This window comes from Rhineura floridana, chromosome 1 (assembly GCF_030035675.1).
Source record: "Rhineura floridana isolate rRhiFlo1 chromosome 1, rRhiFlo1.hap2, whole genome shotgun sequence".
Classification (NCBI taxonomy): domain Eukaryota; kingdom Metazoa; phylum Chordata; class Lepidosauria; order Squamata; family Rhineuridae; genus Rhineura; species Rhineura floridana.
The window spans coordinates 222,193,419-222,210,021 of record NC_084480.1 but is presented as its reverse complement, the minus strand read 5'-3'; the positions used below and the strand labels follow the sequence as shown (position 1 = coordinate 222,210,021).

Sequence of the window (16,603 nt, the reverse complement as noted above, 5' to 3'; positions counted from 1 at the left end):
GGAACCCTGGACTTCTAAATTTGCCACTACACTACTGCTCCAGAAGCCTTGCTGTTTATCCATCTCCTGTGTCTTTTATAATCATGGCAAAGGAGCCACAGTCTTCTGTGAGTTCTCTCTTTTCATGTTACGTTGCTCATACAAGTAGACTGCTCATATGAACCACTATTTGCCTGATTATGTGGACTATCTTAGTCTTAAGTGGCTCCCAGGACCTGGTGTGAAATGTTAAGTGTTGTTGAACTGGTTAAGAACAGTTACCATAGTGCTGTCAAACATATTGTAAGTGGACAGTTGCCAAGAAAGTCCAATACAGTAACATTTTACTTCAAGAGAGGAAACTTTTGAAAAATGACAGGATTGGTTAAAAGGAAGTTGAAAGGGAAAATGAAGAAGGTCAGATCTCACCAGAATACTGGAGATTGTTCAAAACCACAATAATAAAAGGTCAGCTAGAATGTATACTTCAGACCAGGAAAGATACCACCAGAATCAAAATGATACCAGCATGGTTAACAAGCTGAGTCAAGGAAGCTATAAGAGGCAAGATGATTTCCTTCAGAAAATGGAAGCTTTGTCCAAATGTGGAGAAGTCATCCAATGAAGCTGAATGTTGGAACATTAAGGACAGACAAAGGAAGGTCCTCCTTCACACAGTGTGTGAAGTGCAGCTGTGGAATTTGCTCAAGCAAGATAGTCATGGAAGATAAGGCTATCAGTAACTACGAGGCATGATTGCTATGTTCCGCATGCACTGTCTGAGGCAGTATGCTTATGTACAAAAGTTGCTGGGAATCACAAGTGGGGAGAGTGCTGTTGCATTCAGGTCCTGCTTGTGGGCTTCCCATAAATATCTGGTTGGCCAGTGTGTGAACCGAATGCTGGCCTGATGCAGCAGAACTGCTCTTATGGTAATGTCCCTATTGCGACTCAATAATATATTGTTAACACTGTGCTGCCGCTTTCCCAAATTTATTTTTATTTATTTATTTATTAGATTTATATCCTGCCCTTTCTCTCAGTAGGAGCCCAGAGCAGTAAACGAAAGAACTAAAAACACTTTAAAACATCATAAACACAGACTTTAAAATAGAGCACAGTGACCGACTGGATATATAAAGGGTAAGGCAGTCTTTCAGGTATCCTGGTCCCAAGTTATATAGGGTTTTGTACACCAAAACCAGAATCTCGAACTTAGCCCAGTAGGTATTAGGTAGCCAGTGCAATTCTTTCAGCAGTGGAGTGCCATGTTGGCGATAGCCTGCCCCAGTGAGCATTCTTGCCACCACATTTTGCACAAGCTGCAGCTTCTGGACCATCCTCAAGGGCAGCTCCACATAGAGGACATTACAGTAATCCAGCCTGAAGATTACCAGTGCATGGACAACAGTGGTCAGGCTATCCTGGTCCAGAAATGGCCCCAGCTGTCTTACCAGCTGAGTCTGGTAAAAGGCACTCCACTGAGTCCATGTAGTGGTCCAGGACTTGCACAGCCTCTCCCAATTCAGATGTTACAGAGAAATAGAGCTGGATATCGTCAGCGTACTGCTGACACCTTGCCCCATATCTCCTGTTGACTGCTCCCAAGGGCTTCATATAGATGTTAAACTGCATCGGGGACAAGATGGCACCCTGCGGCACCCCATAGCACAACTGCCAGGGGGCCAAAAGACAGTCACCCAATGCTATTCTCTGAGAGCAACACTGGAGATAGGATCAGAACCACTGTAAAACAGTTCCTCCGATACCCATATCACCAAGTCGGCCCAGAAGGATACCATGGTCAATGGTATCAAAAGCCACCAAGAGATCAAGTGAGAATAACAGGGTCGCACTCCCCCTGTCCTTCTCCCGATAAAGGTCATCCATGAGGGCGACCAAGGCCGATTCACTCCCATAACCAGGCCTGAACCCAGACTGGAATGGGTCAAGATAATCTGTTTCATCCAAAAGTACTTGCAATGGCTGCACCACAACCCTCTCAATCACCTTCCGTAAGAAGGGGGTATTTCTGACTGGGTGATGGTTGTCACAAACCAATGGGTCCAGGGTGGGCTTTTTCAGGAGTAGTCGAATCACCCCATCTTTCAGGGCAACTGGGACCACTCCCACAATGATGCATTGACCACACCGTGGATCCACTTGGTCAAACCCCCTTGGCAAGCTTTAATAAGCCAAGAAGGTCAAGAGGACATGTTGCTGGCCGCATCTTCGCAATCACCTTGTCCACATCATCAGGCCGCATCAGCTGAAACTGTTCCCAAGAAGTTACAGCAGATGTTGCACTGGATACCACACTGGGGACTACAGTAGGTGTAGATGAGGTATCAAGATTGCTGCAGAGGTGAGCAACTTTACTCTCAAAGTGCCTTCCAAACAATTCACAATGGGCCTCTGGTGGGTCTAAAACTCCATTTCCTGGAGTTGATATCGACAGACCCCTGACAATATTGAAAAGCTACACTGGATGGCTACTTGAGGATGTGATGGAAGCAGAGAAGTGGGCCTTCTTTGCCGCCCTCACTGCCACACAGTAGGCACGGTTATGATGTTTTACTCGTGCCCAATCAGCCTCATAGCATGTCTTTCACCACTTGCACTCTAGCCGTCATCCAGCCTATTTCATTGTGCTTAGCTCACTGGTGTACCAAGGTGCAAACTGGGCTCCACAATGCCAGAGAAGGTGATCGGGGGCAATCATGTCAAGAGCCCAATGCGCCTTGCTGTTCCGCAGCATGACAAGGGCTTCAACAGGATCACCTGCTCTATCTACTGGGAACTCCTCTAGGGCATTCAGGAATCCTGTGGATTCCATTAGTCTCTGGGGGCGGAACATCTTAATTTGTCCATCCAATTTAGTGACAGGTTAAGAAATGTGTCTAGACTTTGCTCACTACATGAGGCTTTCACCTAGCTGTGGTAATTGGGATCCTCAGTACTACCAACTTTACAAACTGAAATCATGAATCAGGCCAAGAAAAATCTATAAAGCTTTTGAAACTCACAGGAGAAACGGATTTTTATTACTTTTATTTGTCATCTAGCTTCTGCCTTCAGTAGACACTGTTGCCATATTTTTTCATTACCAGTATTTGCCATATATGTACTTTTTAGATATAGTCTGATTCTCCAGATTCCAGGAGGAATCCATGAGCCACATAGTGCTATAAATGTTGCATTTTGCACAATCCTTTCCTAACCATTATGCCATAATTCATAATTGTCGACAAGTAAAAATCTTCCATCAATATAAAATTAGATTTTATTTTGTGTTGTAAACAGAATCGATACAACCAAGCAAAATTAAGTATACATGACAGAACCCTCAAGGTGGCTGCCGTTGTGGAGAGCCTAGAAAGAGAAATGGAACTACTGTGTCTCACTGGAGTTGAAGATCAGCTACAGGCTGATGTTAGGCCAACTCTGGAGATGCTACGCAATGCTGGAATAAAGGTGCTAGTTATTGTTTTGTCAAATGGTAAACTTGTTTCTTTAAATTTGTTGTCTTTGTATGGTAGATTCATTTCAATGAATAGCAAAGGATCCAATGTGTTACCATGTGAGAAGCGAACAACACAGTGAGCATTTAGATACTAGATAACCACCTGCAGACTAAAGAAAAGAAAAAAGTAGAAGCCTGTCTCTGCTCTCTCACAACCATGTTGCCACTTCTTGTGGAAGGCTTATTTGATTATAATGGCAATAGACAGCTGTTTTTCTACACACAAATGTGCACAAAAATGCACATCAAATGCATTCCAAACCTGCAGTGGTCACAAAATGTTCCTGTGTGAAATATTTCATAAATGCAGTCACAGACACATTTGTTTGCTGCAATGGTTACCACATGAAGAAACATCCGAGGGCTTAGATAGAAGGCACAATGAAATTCTGATAAGGCAGATGGTAATGTTCAGCACATGCCAGTTCCATAGCTTTAGAGCACAATACAAACTTCACCTTAACCATGAATGCACTCGCTTGGTTCACATAAGCACTATTGGGATAACAGTGCTGACTTATCTCACATGGCTGTTTTAAAGGTTAATGAGATAACGTATATTAAGATGCTTTGAACATTTAAAATGCACTATATTGATGTGAAGCATAATGACTGCAAATATTAGGATGCAGAGGGTCAAACCATACAGCAAAGATTTATGTGGGGGGCATAGATCTGTGGGAAAATATTGGCCTTATACTCTACTCTTGCTATCACCCCTAAAAGCTTCCATCTGAATATATCTTAAAACTTATCTGACTACCCATGAATTGGAGGCTGCTAAGCAAGAACATTATATTGGAACCTGTTTTTTGAACAAGTTTTCCTGCTAGAGCATTTTACAGACAGATGGGGTCAGGAGATCCTTGGCAAAACAGAACCAAAGCTTTGGCATTTCTCTGCCTGAGGAACCCCTTATCATCTGGGCTCACTCTCTCCGTCAAGCAAAGGAAATCACTAGTAGGGGAGATATTTAGACCACATAACACCACACATTTATTCCACTATACCATTCCACTTTAAACAGCCATGGCTTTCCCTAGAGAATCCTAGGAAGTGTAGTTTGGGAAGGGTACTGAGAGTTGTTAGGAGACCCCTATTCCCCTCACAGAGCTACAATTCCCAGAGTTCTTTGGGAATAGGAACTGACAAACCACTCTGGCAATTGTAGCTCTGTACTGAGAATAAGAGTCTTCTAACAACTCTCAGCACCTTTCACAGAGTACCCTTCCTGGGATTCTTTGGGGAAACTATGACTGTTCAAAGTGGAATAATAGTGGAAACATGTATGTTGTGAATGTGGCCTTAAATACTATAAGTAGACAAAGAGCTGCTGACCTTCCTCCTATCAAGTTGATACCCCTTTCTGCCTACATAGAATCTTGACCAGTAGCAGACAGCAGGATGGGACGACGGCACTGTTGACCTGACCTCCTGACAGGTAGGTCGCTGCTGCTTACCAGGAGGGAGAGTGGGAGGAACAAGGTGATGGGGTGGTCAGCACTGTGGCATTGCACCGGCAGGAGCTCTGTATTGACTCTGCCAGTATGTTTGCACAGTGCTGCCTCCCTGTCACCTTGCCCCTCCTCCTCAGCAGCAATGTCACTACTGGGAGGTCAGGTAAATTCCCCTGCCCCATCTTACCACCCACCATTGACCTCAACAACTGGACCCTGCACCATCTCCTAAGCAGAAGGAGTAGCTTGGGCCTATACATTTTTGTTTAAATATATTTAAGAAGAATTTACTGTGATAGACAGCTATTAGACACAGTGCTCAGGACATATATATATTTGCAAATTTTGTGAATGCAATAGAAAAGTAATAATCGACTAAACTGACTAAATTATCTCATAGATATGGATGCTAACAGGAGATAAATTGGAGACTGCCACCTGTATTGCAAAAAGCTCCCACTTAGTATCCAGATCACAAGATATTCATATTTTCAGGCCTGTAAGTATTGCTATTAATACTTTATGTTTCTCTTCACCCTTAGCAATACCTCCTATTGTCTTATTAGCTGAAGGTATAAAATGTATTCATTAGTTTTGTTATGTTCATTTGATATGAATGGCAAGATAATAAATTCCATTGTACTTTTCATGGAAATATTTTAAACTTTTGGAATGATCATTGCATGAAAAGTTCCATTTTTGAAATGATCGATATTTGCTACCCTCTTCTCATTCCTTACATCTCTTCCCTTTGGAAATCCTGATGTATAACACAATTTCTCATTCCAATAATTTTGCTTCTTCTATAAAGCCTTGCCCTGGTTCAGACATAACACTAAATTACAATTGAGCTGCACTTGCACACTCCCTCCTCCACTCTCCCCTTCCTTTGCATCCTTCCAAAGGGAAGTTTGAGAAAATTTCAGCTGCCCAACCTTGCCTTCCACATTACAGATCTTTCTCTACCTTGATTATTTTCCAACAGAAGGCAGTTGCAGGAGTGGGGTTTGTCATTCTGTCCCAGCTAACATGAGATCTCAGTCTCTACAAGAGGATGGAAAAAAGTGTTAGAGTAATTCCACCATAAAAAACCAGTTGTGTAGCCATATAAATATATTTAACAATTCCACCTTGAACTTTTGAATGTATCCTTGTTAATTAAGGTAACCAATCGTGGAGAAGCTCATTTGGAACTAAATGCATTCAGAAGGAAACATGACTGTGCTTTGGTAATATCTGGGGATTCTCTGGAGGTAAGGCCCTGGCTTTTGTCAGTTGACAGCACTGTTGATGTAATTTTTTAAATGATTAATTTAGGTACTCTGGCCAGCAGACAATCGAAAGATAATTTAAACAACACCTTTAGTCTGCAGTTTGTTTTACATCATGTAATACCTAATACTATAAGTCTAAACCAGGTTGAGGAACAGTTACCCAATACATCTTTGGTCTTGCAGCATACTCATTAGGTGATCTCTAATGTTAGTCTTACTTGGAGTAAACCCATTGAAATAAATGGATCTACCTTGATTAAAACATGGATATCACTCTCCATCTGCAAAAAACCTTCACTTTTCTCCATGTTGAAGACGAGAAGTTTCTACAGGTGGCTGCAACATCCTAACAGTGTTGTGATTTCTTGTGCGTGCCAACAAAAAAGATAGCCCCTCGGGGGCTCAGAGTGCCCTACCCTGGCCCTTTCACAATATAAGTATTTGCTTGGAAGCTGCCAGTTACAATTTACAGAGATGCTGGCACAAGAATCACTAAGAGACTTTTATTGGAAAGGTTTAAGAATCAACATTCTTGATTTTCCATAGGAAGTGGGCCATCACTGTGGGAAATAGTTCCACCTATCGTGCGAAGGCAAGAATGTTTTTGAAGTCAAGACTAGGGACGTCATGCCCCTCCCACTCTCCAGTTCATTCTTGCCTTCGTACGAACAAGATTGGAATTTCACGTAGCATTTAGCTAAGTCTCGTATTTGTTTCTCTTTTTCTCTTCAAAACCTTTTTTCTGTTTTTTGTGTCTAGCCTACTGAGGATCCCCTCAGAGACCGCGGCTGCTACTCTCTTCCCCCTTTCCTCAGGGCTATTTAATTTCTTTTATTCCCTTGATTGGGGTGCTCCCTCTGAGACCGCGGCTGCGGCTCTCTTTATTTTTGCAGTTTCAAGCCCCCTCCCCCCCCCGTAGCCAGGGGGCTCCCTCGGTGACCGCGGCTGCGGTTCTTTTTTTTTTAAGATCGCTTTTGATCGCTTGTGAGGGAAGGGGAATCCCTCTCCCTCCCCCCCCCGATCGTTGCCGCGGCTGCGGCTGATCCGATCTCTGCGGGAGCTTGCAGCTGCGGCTCCCGCCGTTACTACCTTACCGCAGATCGCCCTCGCTACGTGGCTTAAATCCCACTGCGAAGGGCTTTACAGACCGCGACGGCGGCTCTCTCTGCGGCGGCTGCCGTGTGTTCCTCTACCTGCTCTTCCAGAGTTTTTTCTAACCGCTACTGCGGCTTTCGGCGAGTCCGTGCTGGCCAGCCCTTCCCCCAGTTCGCTTGCGACGGCCGCCATTGCTCCTTCTCCCTCAGCCCCGTTTTGATCGTTTTTTCCCGCCCGTTTTTTTTTTTTTTTTTTTCCGGGCACCATTTTTTGAAATTCAAAATTCCCGCCTTTTTTGTTCCCATCTATTTAGCTTCGGATACCTCCCCTGCAGGCTATCTATCTGTATGTTTGTGTATATGTGCTGCTGACAAACTTACACAAGGCTGATTTACACACATTTTTACTGTGGCTGTAATCATAGTGGCTGAATTGTATTATTAAGGCTGGAGCTCCAATCCTAGTGGGCTGGATTGTATTATCAAGGCTGGAGTTTTAATCCTAGTGGCTGGATTACATTATCAAGGCTGGAGCTTTAATCCTAGTGGCTGGATTACATTATCAAGGCTGGAACTTTAATATCAGTGGCTGACTTGTATTAAATCTGATTTACATTACATATCCTGCCCCCTATGGGGCCGTGAACAAGCCAAAAACCCAGCCCACAGCACTAATCTGAGTGTGCCAACTCTAAAACAGCCTATATTATATTAACGCGGATACCTCTGTGCATTCTGCCCCCTCTGTGGCAGTGCATTCGCCATCTGCCAGTGTATCCTACCCCCTCCGTGGTAGTACGCTGTGCCAGTTCGGGTCTTTACATTCTGCCCCCTCCGTGGCAGTGTACTGCACCCAGGTTCATATAAGATGGCAGAACAGCCAGGCATGTCACCATCAACACACATGGTGCCAGATCAGCCAGACATGACACAATCAGCCAAGCCACAACATCCTAACACGTCTAAGACCAGACATGCCAAAGCACTGGCTAAGACAAAACATCTTTCCAGCCATAGTAAACCAAAGCGTCCTCGTTATGTCTCTGTGCCAACAACCACCAGAGCACAGACACACATAAGTGATATTTTCCATTCTCCTGCTACTGCCTCTGACGAGGAAGAGTTTGTTGGCTTTCCCCCTCACGGTTCGCCTAACGAACCTACCTCTGGCTTACCGCCTCAGACATCTGTTCCAACAGCCCATCAGGCACATACATCTCACACATCTGGTCTGCAGCTGTCTCCTGATTTCCTCTCCCAACTCCAAGCCATGCTGGCTTATTTCACACAAATGCAGTCACTACCACAGGTTCCTGCCATACCCCCACTCAACATGGACCAACGCGCGTTCCATGCTGCTCATCCTTCCTGCTCGCCAGATCCCTTCGATGTAGCCAGAGGCAGATGTACGGACGAAGCCTCGTATGCGGAGGAGTTAACTTTCACTGACCATGTTGAAGGAGACGACTGGAGCGACTATTCAGATCATGAGGAGGATACATCGTATCGCTTGTTCAATACCTCAGATTACCAACCGCTCGCACGTAGGGTACTTCATACCCTTGGTCTCCAGACTGCGCCCTCAACTTCGTCCGCTCCAACTCTCAAAGGGGCCAAGGTCCTCAAATCCCCTGCACCTACTGAACACTACATCCCGGTGCCGGACCCAATTGCCAAATTAGCTTCTGATGAATGGGCCCACCCGCTCAAAGCTCGACGCTTCAAGAACATGGCTGACAGACTTTACGCCCTAGCCCCAGACTTCGCCACCAAGTTAGAGGTCCCTGGCATAGATGAACCGATCGCTCGCCTCGTTTCACGATCTATCTTGCCCAGGGAAGGGGAATCCCACCTAAAAGATACTACTGAACGTCGAATAGACTTCGCCCTCCGCAAGAACCACGAGGCCACTGCCCTAGCCATGCGTGCCTCCGCCTCAGCCTCCATCTTCTCCAGAGCATCTATGATGTGGCTGGATGACCTTCTAGAGGATGATAACCCTGATCCTGTCGCCTTCAAAAGAGCACTATTGAAATTACGTAAGACAGCAGCTTTTGTGGCCGATGCCACTTTGGACGCCACCCAATTAGGGGCACGAGCCATGACGACTCAAATAGTCGCTCGTCGTACCCTCTGGCTTCGCCACTGGCAAGCTGATTCAGCGGCCAGATTGAACCTGTCCAAGGCCCCTTACTCCGGATCTCTACTCTTCGGCGAGGAAGCTCTAAAGGCAGTTCTGGTTGATCCAAAAGACGCCCATAAACCGGTTCTAGCCACAGTCAAGAACATCGACCACAGGCCCTTCAGGCGATTTCCCTCCTTTCGTTCTAACCAGCCTTTTCGAGGAACGCGGCCAGGAGGACGAGGCCGCAATTTCAGACCCTATGATTCCAACGCATTCAGGGTTTCCTGGAACCGACGCTTCCAGGGCAGAGGTCAGTACCAAGGGCGCAGGGGCAACTCATCGTCCTCATATAGGGGAGGTCCTCGCCTACACAAGTAGTATAAACGCCATCCCCATAGGTGGCAGATTACTTAATTTTGGAGATCGATGGCTGCGCCTTACTAAGGTCTCCTGGATCAGGGACCTCTTCACTTATGGCTATGCCATAGAGTTCTGGGCAACCCCATCAGACAGATTCCACCCGTCTCCTTGCCCAAGGGCACCAGCCAGGCACAACATCATGCAGACAGCTATACATCACCTCTTGCACATAGCGGCAATAGAGCCAGTTCCCACAACTGAGAGATCGGAAGGGGTGTACTCCCTCCTATTTGCTGTGCCAAAACGAGATTTATCTTGGAGGGCGGTATTGGATCTCAAGTTTGTCAACCGTTTTGTAACATACCGCAAGTTTAAAATGGAATCTCTCCATTCCATTACCAAGAGTCTGCATGAAGGAGACTTCCTGGCTTCTATCGACCTTAAGGAAGCGTATCTCCATGTACCCATTTGCATAGCCCACAGAAAGTTTCTTCGGTTTGCTTTTGGCCACCAACATTTTCAATATAGAGCGATGCCTTTTGGCCTCTCCTCTGCTCCAAGAGTATTTTCCAAGGTGCTACTCATCCTAGTGGCTTACCTTCGGACCCAAGGGGTTCATATCTACCCATATTTGGATGATCTGCTCATACGGGCCAAATCTGAAGAGCTGGCTCATCATCATTTAATGATCACCCTCAATGTTTTGCAGACCTACGGCTGGCTTGTCAACTTCGACAAAAGCCATCTCCAACCAACCCAACGCCTACTACATCTTGGGGCAATGTTGGACACCCTGCAGGCAATGGTCTTCCTGGCTCCAGATCGCATCACTGCCATCACAAGCATCGCAAGGTCCCTGATGCAACAAACATCCGCAGACGTCATGCTTCTCGCCAGAGCGCTCGGGATGTTTATCTCCACAATCCACATTGTGCCCTGGGCTCGGGCTCACACTCGGCCCCTTCAGTGGACTCTGTTGCCTTTTCAAAAAGACATTGCCAGCTCCAACCATCGCAAAGTTCGTTTGAGCCACGCTCTGCGCCTCTCCTTCCGCTGGTGGACCAAGGTTCAACACCTCTCCAAGGGCACGTCGTTCAGAGAACCCCGCAGAACCGTCGTGACCACAGACGCCAGCCTCATAGGTTGGGGAGCCCACTGCAACTCCCAGTACGTTCAAGGGGTTTGGCCCAACGCAGAGCAATCTCGAAGCATCAACTGGCTGGAACTAAAGGCTGTCCACTTGGCTCTATGTCATTTTCAATCTCTGTTCCCTTTGCATCATGTGCTCATTCGAACAGACAACACGTGTGTAAAATCACATTTGAACAGACAGGGGGGCACCAGATCACGTCCTCTGCAGGACTTAGCCTCCCTCATCTTTGTCTGGGCAGAACAACATCTACAATCCCTGAAAGCAGAGCACCTCAGAGGGATTTGGAATGTGACAGCAGACTGGCTCAGCAGACAACAGGTCTTCCCAGGAGAATGGAAACTTCATCCAGCCATTTTCCATCGTCTCCAGTGTCGGTTCGGCGCCCTCTCAGTCGACCTGTTTGCTTCCAGTCACAATTGCCAGCTTCCAAGGTACTTTGCTCGATACCTGGACTCAACAGCAGAAGCAGTGGATGCTCTGACAACACCGTGGCCAGACGGTCTATTGTACGCCTTTCCTCCCATACCATTGTTAGCCAAAACCTTGAGGAAGGTGCGAACCGAAAGGGCACAGCTGGTTCTGATAGCACCATTTTGGCCACGCCGACCGTGGTTCTCAGATCTTCTGGCAATGTCAATGATGGATCCTTGGACACTTCCAGTAACGCCAGACCTCCTATCCCAGGGCCCAGTACTGCACCAGGACCCTACTTGGCTCAATCTAACAGCATGGCGTTTGAACGGAGACACTTGAGGTCAGCTGGACTGTCTGACGCTGCGATTGATATTATTTTGGCCTCGAGAAGACCATCTACCACTCGCATTTATCAACATACCTGGGTGGCTTTCTCCAAGTGGTGTCAGTCCCACCACCACGATCCATCCCAGGCCAATGTGCACCAGGTGCTCCAATTTCTCCACAGTGGCTTTATGATGGGACTTCGACCCAACACTCTACGTCGACATGCGTCTACTCTGTCATCCATTCTCTCAGTGTCCTCTCCTGGAGATCATATCTCCTCTCATCCGTTCATCAAACGTTTTTTGAGGGGAGTCGCCCTACGCTCTCCGGCTGTTGTCCATCGGTTCCCCTCATGGAGTTTGCCGAAAGTTCTGCAGGCTTTGCAACGCCCTCCGTTTGAACCCATCAGGACTGTGCCCCTACGTATACTGTCCTTCAAGGTCCTGTTTCTGATCGCAATCACATCTGCCAGACGCGTTTCGGAGTTGGGCGCATTGTCTTCTGCTAGACACCTCTGCGTCTTCCATAAGGGCTCTGTTGTGCTGAAGACTGACCCTTCCTTTCGTCCCAAGGTCGATTCAGTTTTTCATTGCAACCAGGACATTGTTTTGCCTTCCTTTTGCCCGAATCCTACCCATCCTCTCGAGAAGGCTTGGCATTCGTTGGATGTCCGGAGGGCTCTCAAGACCTACCTGTCTAGGACCCAAGAGATTCGACGAACGGAGTCTCTGTTTGTATCCTTTCATCCAGGGTCTATGGGGCATAAAGTATCCAATCCTACCTTATCCCGTTGGTTAAGGGCATGCATTACCTTAGCATATGAGTCCCTGAAGCTGCCAGTTCCTGCTAGTATAACAGCTCATTCTACTAGGTCAGCTGCCACTTCGGCTGCTTTTGCTACTAATGCTCCTGTTGCCGATATTTGTAGGGCCGCAGTCTGGTCTTCCCCACACTCGTTTATAAGTCATTATAAAATTGATCGTTATGCCTCTGCTGATGCTTCTTTTGGCAGACGAGTGTTGCAACAGGTTCTTAATAAGGATTAACATGTGGGTGGTCCCTCCCTATATGGGTTGCTTTGGTACATCCCACAGTGATGGCCCACTTCCTATGGAAAATGTACCATTGGTCTCACCTGAAAGGTGATTTTCATAGGAAGGGGCCATCACGACCCTCCCAGTTGGAGGATGACTAGCGATTTTATCAATGGGTTACATGTTATTGTTTCCATATTATATTTAAATGTAAGAGTGAAGTCAAGACTTTTAGTTCTGTTATGTTATGAAGTTATGTTAGAGTCATGTTGTTATGCATGTGACTATTATGTTATTTTCCTGGCGGGCCTGTTGGCCTTGTTCTTGTATTTTTAGATATCTCTTTTAGACTCGCTACGAATGAACTGGAGAGTGGGAGGGGCATGACGTCCCTAGTCTTGACTTCAAAAACATTCTTGCCATCGCACGATAGGTGGAACTATTTCCCACAGTGATGGCCCCTTCCTATGAAAATCACCTTTCAGGTGAGACCAATGGTACATTTCATTGCTTTTGGAGGAAACTATTTCTTTCCATCCACAGCTATGACCCTAGCACATCTCAGTGTTCCTTATTCTGTCATTTTGTGTTCTGCAAAAGTAGTCAATATACGGGCACATCTGTTGTTCCTGCAATAGTGCCCATGCCTGTTGGTAAGGATGACATTCCCCCATGCAGAGTTGCATGTAGACCAGGAATGTCAGTCAGGGACATGCACAAGCTACCTTATACAGAGTCAAACTATTCACCTATCTAGCTCAGTATTGTTGACGAGTGGCAGGGACTTTTCAGGGTTTCAGGCAGGATTCCTTCCCAACCCTACCTGGATTCCAGGAATTGAACCTGAGTCTTTTTGCATTTAAAACATGTCCTTTACCACTGAGCTTCGGCCTTTCCCTAGCTGCAGCCCTTCCCCTGGCAGCATTCACACTAGGCGATCTGGCCAGATGGCATAGTGCACTTGAGAGCTTATGATAAGACTGAAAAGAAGCTGCACATCAACATACCTTGCTGTCCACAATGCTGTTTTCTCTCCTTGCTACAGGCAAATGGCCATGGGAGTAGTAACCTGTAGTACTTTGTACAGTTTTCAATAAGATTGTATTAGCATGTTCTAATAAATCCTGTTTCATGTTGTTATATTAAAATAGGACAAGATAAATACGTATATTATATATTCTCGCATCTATTTGTTGCATAGGATGCAGGATAAATCAAAGAAAGAAAGTTTAAAACACTGTTGAATTAAAAATGGAGCAGTTCAGGATTGAACACCACATATTTAAAATCATCTGTGATCTGCCAGCCCCATATTTATTAGCACTCAAGTGATTTGTTAGACTTTTGTTTACTCCAAGCCATTTACCGTCATAAACTATCCCAAAATAAGCAAGGCAATGTATGGTGTCCGGGATCCAAAGAATTGATGTGTGCATGCTGCCAGAGATCCCCTAGCTGTCACAGTGATTTCCATTGCTGAAGAAGCAAGCTGCCTTTTTTTTTCTCTTTAGCAGTGGAAGCAGTTATAGCAAACTCTATTCTCTTCTCCATGTGTCTGCCATTTCTTTATGTCCTGGCCATAGTCCATGGTACAGTAGGGCCCCACTCATATGGCGGGTTACGTTCCAGACCCCCGCTGTAAAGCAAAAACCGCTGTAAAGCAGAACCCATTGAATAGAATGGCGTGTGATGCCCGAAAACGGCTGTAAAAGCGGAACAAGTGCCGTATGAATGGGGCTTTAGTCTAATTGCATCCAGTTGAGACCGCTGTATTAGTGAAGCACTGTAAAGCAAAGCGCTGTAAAGTGGGGGCCTACTGTACATACTGTATACTTTGGGCATATACAAATAGTATTGAAAAGTGATCCAACTTTCAGCTAACTGCTTGGTCTCATATTGTCTAAGCTAAAAATACTACTGGAATACTGTTGAGTGGTAACCCCCCAATTTGAATGTATTTCTTTTTTAGGTCTGTTTGAAGTACTATGAGCATGAATTCGTAGAACTAGCATATCAATCTCCAGCGGTAGTATGCTGTCGATGTTCACCCACCCAAAAAGCCCACATAGTAAAATTGTTGCAACACCACACAGGAAAACGTACTTGTGCAATAGGTAAGTATCTGCTTTATTCCCATTGACAAACAAGTGAGATGCTTGTCCTCTCAAGTACGATAATGAAAAATACATTAAAAGTAAAATTAAAGGATAGTATGGGAAGATCCTTTTTTATTTTATTTATTTATTTATTTATTTTATTTTATTTATATACCGCCCTAAGCCAAAAAGGCTCTCTGGGCAGTGTACATAAAAGATAAAACAAGCAAGATATATAAATACAGTAAATATAACAGAATCAAAAATCAAAACAACAAGCAACAAAAACCAAGCAACATCAAAATATAAGAATAATAAGATACTGTTTAAAATACACTATAAAAACAATTATTAAAATACATTTTAAAATGCCTGGGAGAATAAAAAGGTTTTCACCTGGCGCCGAAAAGATAGCAGCGTCGGCGCCAGGCGTACCTCATCGGGGAGACTATTCCACAATTCGGGGGCCACCACCGAGAAGGCCCTGGTTCTGGTCACTACCCTCCGAGCTTCTCGATGGGATGGAACTCGGAGGAGGGCCTTAGATGTCAAGCGCAGTGTACGGGTAGGTTCGTATTGGGAGAGGTGTTCCACCAGGTATTGCGGTCCCATGCCGTGTAGGGCTTTATAGGTCAAAACCAGCACTTTGAATTTAGCCCGGAAACAAATAGGAAGCCAGTGCAGACGGGCCAGAACAGGTGTTATGTGAGCGGACCTTCTGGTCCGCGTCAGTAGTCTGGCCGCTGCATTCTGGACTAGCTGTAGTTTCCGAACTATCTTCAAGGGCAGCCCAACGTAGAGCGCATTGCAGTAGTCCAACCTAGAAGTTACCAGAGCGTGAACAACTGAGGCGAGGTCATCACTGTCCAGATAGGGACGTAGCTGGGCTACCAGTCGAAGATGGTAAAAAGCGTTCCGTGCCACCGAGGCCACCTGGGCCTCAAGAGACAAGGAAGGATCGAAAAGAACTCCCAAGCTATGAACCTGTTCCTTCAAGGGGAGTGTAACCCCATCAAGAACAGGATGAACATCTTCCATCTGGGCAGTGAAGGCACTCACCAACAGTGTCTCGGTCTTGTCTGGATTGAGCTTCAGTTTGTTAGCCCCCATCCAGTCCATTATCGCGGTCAGGCAACAGTTTAGCACGTTAACAGCATCACCTGAAGAGGATGAAAAGGAGAAATAGAGTTGCGTGTCATCAGCATACTGATGACAACACACCCCAAAACTCCTGATGACTGCACCCAGCGGCTGCATGTAGATGTTGAAAAGCATGGGGGACAGTACCGATCCCTGCGGGACTCCACAATGGAGAGTCCAGGGTGTTCCCCAAGCACTACCTTCTGGTGACGACCCACCAAGTAGGAGCGGAGCCACTGCCAAGCAGTACCCCCGACTCCCAACTCCGTGAGTCTCCCCAGAAGGATACCATGGTCGATGGTATCAAAAGCAGCTGAGAGATCAAGGAGAATCAACAGAGTCACACTCCCCCTGTCCCTCTCCCGACAAAGGTCATCATACAGGGCGACCAAAGCTGTTTCGGTGCCAAAACCGGGCCTAAAACCGGATTGAAATGGATCAAGATAATCAGTGTTATCCAAGAGCCCCTGGAGCTGGCCGGCAACCACCCGTTCCAGAACCTTGCCCAGGAACGGAACATTTGCCACAGGTCTATAGTTGTTCAAGTTATCTGGGTCCAAGGAGGGTTTCTTCAGGAGCAGTCTCACCACCGCCTCTTTTAGGCAGTCAGGGACCACTCCCTCTCTT

General features: G+C 46.0%; 1 protein-coding gene across 5 annotated transcripts in view; it reads left to right on the top strand.

Annotated features, from left to right (window-relative positions):
- The window catches only part of ATP9B (ATPase phospholipid transporting 9B (putative)), a 298,695-nt gene that overhangs the window by 258,822 nt on the left and 23,270 nt on the right, over window positions 1-16,603 (top strand). For all 5 annotated transcript variants that reach the window (XM_061594081.1, XM_061594072.1, XM_061594100.1 and 2 more), the window contains 4 exons: window positions 3,283-3,453; window positions 5,360-5,458; window positions 6,123-6,212; window positions 14,710-14,854. In XM_061594081.1, the coding sequence (XP_061450065.1) occupies window positions 3,283-3,453; window positions 5,360-5,458; window positions 6,123-6,212; window positions 14,710-14,854 (505 nt within the window). The remainder of the gene's footprint in view (window positions 1-3,282; window positions 3,454-5,359; window positions 5,459-6,122; window positions 6,213-14,709; window positions 14,855-16,603) is intronic.